This window comes from Papaver somniferum, chromosome 1 (genome assembly GCF_003573695.1).
Source record: "Papaver somniferum cultivar HN1 chromosome 1, ASM357369v1, whole genome shotgun sequence".
NCBI classification, from domain to species: Eukaryota; Viridiplantae; Streptophyta; class Magnoliopsida; order Ranunculales; family Papaveraceae; genus Papaver; species Papaver somniferum.
This window is the reverse complement of record NC_039358.1, coordinates 114,295,804-114,302,013: the sequence shown is the minus strand read 5'-3', so window position 1 is coordinate 114,302,013 and position 6,210 is coordinate 114,295,804. Positions and strand designations below refer to the sequence as shown.

Here is a 6,210-nt window from a genome sequence, read left to right as displayed (position 1 = left end):
CCACGGTATAACGAAAATAACTTAATAATTGGACGGATAACGGGATAAGCACACAGGAAAGTAATAGTACGACAGTGTTCAGCCATCCATTGGTCGTTTTTAATCATCAAATCACCTGATAATCCATTAACTTAGTTGCTGCCTGCTCATTCATAATCAATCACCCAAAAGAAAGAAAAAACTTTTACATACTGCCGATGATACCTATACGATATCATATGGCACCAACTTCAGCAATATATGATGGATTCAGAATGGACAGTCGCTGTCCATTGATGATTCACTTTATAGATAATGACAAATACCCTGTAATCGCCGTTGGATTGGCATTAGTTTCTGTATCATCACCGCAAGATCTGACACTCTTTTAAGTTACCTTTAATAGAAAAACATTTTTATATCCGTCCGATTTATTCTCTCTCTATCTCTATCTTTTTCTCTTCTTTTCTCTCTCTATCTCTCCATAGTAAAACAACTTCTCTTCTCTTCTCTTGTTTATTGTTGTTGGAGTCTTGGACTCTTCCTCCCCTAAGTTCCGTCCGATTTATGTTGGACTCTTTCTTTTCTAAAATAGCTCCGAGGAAGAAGAGGTTTTGGGGTTTTGAGTGGTAGCCGGGCAGTGGAATTCTCAGGAAAGCAATGGGGAAACCAGACGAGAATTACTTTACACCCATGGAACCAGCATTATCATTAGGTCAGTTTCTATCTGGGTTTTCTTTTCCTCTTGTAATGTCACTGTTCCTTAAAATCCCCCTTCTCTCTCAGGGTTTTTTTGTTTTTGTTTTTTCCTACTACGTATCAAGTTATAGGGGTGATGTTAACTGTTGCTGTTGTTGTTTTCTACTGTTGATAATGATAATGTATGCATTTATGGATGATAACTCTGAATCTAAAATGGGTTTTTATTGCTCTAGTTTTTACTCTTCGAATTCCCTGGTTAAGAAAAATGTTGTTGTTTTTGAATGGTCCATAGCTAAGTGGTAGAGCATTTGTCTGCAGATCAAGAGAAATGTAGTTGTGGATTGTGACTGTGCAATATATTAGTACTACTATCGTGTTTCCTAACTGCGCATCATAGTCATGAATCGGTGTTAAAACGTTGAGAACACTTCTCTTAGAGTCACCTACAGGTATTTGCTAGTATGCAACTAAGCATTAGACCTTCATGAAACACCATCAACGCTTGTCCAATGCTTGTCATTCACCAAGACCCAGTCTGTCCCTCTTTTTCTATGTTTGTGTGTGTGTAAGCATGGAGAGGTATCTCATATATATAGTCTGAAAGTCTTTAATGAGAAGCTCTTTGAAGATAACATAACAGAACTAGGAACAGTGGTATCAAAATTGATTTAAAATGAACTCAAGAGAGAGCATAATCTGGCCGTATATGCTGAATAGAAACAAATTAGGCATAATTATAATTCTTGATGCTCTCTGTATTTAGGATGTGCGTAAATGCATATTGAATTTCTTTATCTAATGTAATGTATACAATACTTCCAAGGGAACTGTACATTCATTAGCTTTCAGTTTGGGAGATTATTTTTTCCAAGAATTTCTTTCCCTTGCTTTCCAATTTTCCAGGTTCTTGCCTTGATCCTGCAAAATGTAGAGGTTATGTTCTTGATCCAGAAAAATGTAGTCGGTTGAGCTTGGAACAGAAAAGAGAACTGGTTCACCAAATTGCTCGTTGGTCAACGAATGCTGCTCCTGAATTCCTTAGCTCTTGGACCCGAGCAGAGATTTTAGAAGTTATATGCGCTGAAATGGGTAAAGAAAGGAAATACTCTGGTCTGACAAAACCCCAAATGATAGACCATCTACTCAAGGTAGTTTCCATGAATTCTGGAACTGCAAAAGCCAATGACTCACGTACACTAACCGGCTTTAAAAGGCAAAGACAGAAAGAACACCTACATCAATTTGACAGTGATTCGGATCATCTCCTCTTAAGCAACATTGGACAAGACCACATTGAAACCCAACTTTGTGAAAATGTTGCTTGCCAAGCTACTTTGACGTTGAGGGATAAATTTTGCAAGAGATGCTCCTGCTGTATCTGTTACAAATACGACGATAACAAAGATCCTAGTCTGTGGTTGATTTGCTCATCCGATCATCATAATCAGGATGATTCGTGTGGGATGTCTTGCCACTTGGAATGTGCTCTAACGAATGAAAAGGCCGGAATTATGAATACCGGGTGCAATATTAAATTAGATGGTGGTTTTTACTGTGTTTCTTGTGGAAAAGTTAACGAAATATTGGGGTAACAGACATTTCCAACCTACCAATTAGTACTTTCAGTTTGTAAGTGTTGTATGGTTATCACTGGATCCTGTGCTGACTGCCTCAATTTCTGTCTCTTTCAGATGTTGGAGAAAGCAATTGTTGATTGCGCAGAGTGCTAGACGGGTAGATAAACTGTATCATCGGCTATCACTGAGCCATAAGATTCTCAAAGGAACTGGGAGGTTCAAAGAACAGCAGAAGATTCTCGGTACTGCTGTGTTGAAACTCAAAAAAGAAGTTGGACCTTTACATCAAGTATGCTCCAATTTGGAGCGCGGCATTGTGAATAGGCTTTCTTGTGGTGCAGAGGTTCAGAAACTGTGTTCTCTTGCTATAGAGTCATTTGAAACTATGTTTCCAAGCATGTATTATGACCGTGCTGGTTCAGATATCCCGCCAAGTGAGTTGGTTACTTTCAGTTTCTAAGCTAGAACTCTTTTAAGAACTCGATTTTTTTTCCATGTATTCTTATAGTATTCATCCCCAGGTTGCAATATCCGATTTGAAGAAGCCTCACCTGGCTCTGTGGTTGTTGTGTTGAAATATGACAAGAAGAAACTAGAAGGCTCGTTTGGCTGTAGACTCTGGTATAGGCGGTCTACAGTTATGTACTATCCAGAAAAACCCGCTTTTCTTGTGCTGATCCCACAGACAAGGTTTGTAATATCAGACCTTGATCCCTCAACGGAGTATGTCTTCAAGGTTTCTATGTTTAATGGCAGTAGAGAATTGGGCGTATGGGAAGCCAATTATGTCACACAAGCATCAAGTAGAAGCTCTATTGTAGGTCAATATGAAGAGCAGCAAAAAGAAGGGCAGCAAAATTCACAATGGGGCTCAACGAACTCTAGTGACAATAAGTTAGCCTACAGTGATGAACACTCTAAGCTTTGTTCGTCGGAAGACATCAACAAGAGCGATGACTGTCATGTACTAGATAATACAAAGGATAGTGTACCTATTGTAAGTTCCACATCTGCTCCTCCTCCAACACCGTACAAATCCGATGGGATCCATGAGCCATCAGGCTGTGGTGGTAAAAAGCATAACTCAGAAAGTAATTACGAGCACTGTGCACGAATTATCAGATGGTTAGAGCGTGAAGGACATATGAAGAAAGAGTTCAGAGTGAAATTTTTGACTTGGTTTAGCTTGAAAGCAACAATGCAAGACATAAGGGTGGTGACTGCATATGTGGACACTCTGATTGATGAACCTTCCAGTTTAGCAGATCAGATTGTAGATACGTTCACTGATAAAATCTGCAAGGAACACAAGAAACCACATCACCAGAATGGTTTCTGCACTGCATTTTGGCATTGAGCTCCCCAACAGGCCAACATAGAGGATTTTTTCTTTTGAGTAGATATTGAAACTTTAGCAGAAAACAGTAGTTGATAATAACTAACTGAATGTGTATTCTTTTGCTATCTAAGTACTCGTAGAATGCAGTTTCTAGATGAAACTTAACATACTTGATTGACTAAAATCAAGCGTTCTTTTATTCAACAGAGAAAGAGCCTTTTTTTCTGTCATAACTTCATTTTTTGTTCACCTGTTACCAAATTTATACTTCCAACATCAGATGTCCAACTAGGCCTATCAATGTACTAACTTCGTTTTTTTTTTTTTTTTTTTTTTTTTTTTTTTTATGCAGGCTTTACTCAGTCTCTCATCTAGATTAAAGCGTAGCTAAGGAATCAGACATTTCTGACTCACATACTTCGGAGAAATCATACGATTGGAACCATTCATATAATGCTGAGTCAACATTGTAGTATTCTGTTAAATCCAAGAACATTTTCTGCACACTTAATTTTGAATGGCGGTGAGGGAACTGATCTACGCAACTGAAACCTCACGACGAGCTTGTACGTCTGCAACTATAGTTTTCTGATCTTGGGTGCAGGCATACACCAAGTCGAGGTCACAAAAGAAAAGCTCATCCCTTGAAGGATTATCAATAACAAATTGTCATGTATCCTTGCTAATTTGCTATTCCTTCTTACAACCCCAATTGGGCCACCCCAAGGAATGTCAGATAGTACAAGAGCTGCAGAGCTCGTGGGCAATATAGCCCGTTAAGAAACATGTTCTGACTAGGAGTCTGACTCGATCTCGGTCTGATATCAGATCATTTGCTGTTTCATTTTTCCAATGTCTGATTTGTGTCATTCATCTGACTTCAAGGTAACTCGTTGGGCACATTCAACTGGCTTCAGAAAAGTTTATAGTCATAATATATGATAATTTTTGAGTCAGATGTGATAAATCAGAAACAAACGAGTCTGTTGAGTTAGAAGAAGACAAGCAACATTTTTACTGAACAGGAAAGGTTCGATGAGAAACTTGATTCACTTGAACAAAAAAAGCTGGGTGAACCCCCAGGGTGCAAACCAGCCAACAGGTAGCATCTAGAAAATAACCTACTTACAAAATCAGATCACAGATTCAAACAACAACAACAAACGGGGACCCTAGGTCCCTAGCTAAACATGTTACAAGATGATTACATGCATCCACTTTTCTTGTTTATCACTACAGAACGAATCAAATGATGAAGTTTGTCTTTGCCATCTTTCCTTTTCCCTTGTTCATAAAGTTAGCAAAAGCTTCACAGCTAATGAATGTCTGTACTAAAATACTTGGGTTAGCAGCAGAAAGCTTAGTACTTCATTGATTTCTATAATACCCTAATTATCTACTCCAAGTTTAATTAATACTAAAAAAAGTTTAGGTAGGAAACAAGTCCTTCAAAACTAAAAGGCCTTTTTTTCTTTCCATATTTTTAAGCAAAGAATCGACAGTGTTAACCTCTCTATTCTCCTTGGTTTTGGTTGGGAGTTTTCCAACATGAAACTTTAAATATTTAATTTTAAATCCCATTTCAATTCCTCTCTTTATATTTCAGTAAGTATACCTATTACACTGTCAAGGGAATCTTCATCTTCAACAAATGATAAGAAATGAAAACTAGAAATTTGAGCTGGTGTCGAACGGTCGGTTCCGAATTGAATTCAGTGTTAAGCAATCTAGTGGTAGGCAGCCTAATTGTTTAATTATCGATAAGGGTCGTATTAAACAAGGGTCATTTTGTAGCTAATTTCTCCATATAGTCTGCAAAATATTTTCCTCAAATATCAGAGTAGGAGCTGTGCTAGTCAATTTGGAAAGTCTTCTCTTCCCCATTTAAACTACAAACAAAATCAAGATGGACGTTCATGCACCAAATGAAAAAGAACCATAACTTCATCCTTGGAAGTAGATGGAGTGAAGCTGTATTCTCTGCTTCGACCGTATAGAGTTACCAGACCCATCAATAATGTGATCTTGACTCATGCTTGACTCTTTTGAAACCTCGCATGTTAAATAGTCAGATGCATTCAGACATTGATATTAATAGGTGAAAACCACCATTCTGTTTTATTCCGTAGAAGATGTGTCATGAATCCATCCTTATTGGACATGTTGCAAGCATCTTCTCTTATGCTTGACTTTAATGTTGTTGTTGCCGAATCCCCACCATTCTACACTCACCCACCAGTTCCTGTCAGACAAAACAGATCGAAACCAAGACAAAACTGTGGAACAGATTTTGTTCTTTTCTTTTATCATCATTTCCTGATTTTCTGCAAATTATCAACTAAATTAATTGCTCTTAGTCTAATTTTTCTTCCCTAATGACAACTAATGCTGCACGTAATTCTAATTCTAAGACATTTATCAACTAATTGTATTTTGGTAGCCTCTTTTTCCTGAATTATATATATATATATATATATATATATATATATTAGGATTTCCATCGGTAGTTTGGGATCTAAATTAATGATTGGTTAGTTAACAAATGACTAAATTATGCATTGGGATAGCATTTTGGTGCATGTGACAGTGTATGTATGAATCAGATTATGCAGC

At 37.6% G+C, this 6,210-nt stretch overlaps 1 protein-coding gene across 1 annotated transcript; it reads left to right on the top strand.

Annotated features, from left to right (window-relative positions):
• The first annotated feature begins 472 nt into the window (after window positions 1-472).
• LOC113297231 (VIN3-like protein 2) lies at window positions 473-3,832 on the top strand. Its single transcript, XM_026545660.1, has 4 exons — window positions 473-694; window positions 1,585-2,269; window positions 2,373-2,692; window positions 2,780-3,832. Exons 1-4 carry the CDS (start codon window positions 640-642, stop codon window positions 3,613-3,615), a joined length of 1,896 nt encoding a protein of 631 aa, XP_026401445.1. The 5' UTR covers window positions 473-639; the 3' UTR covers window positions 3,616-3,832.
• The last annotated feature ends 2,378 nt before the right edge of the window (window positions 3,833-6,210 follow it).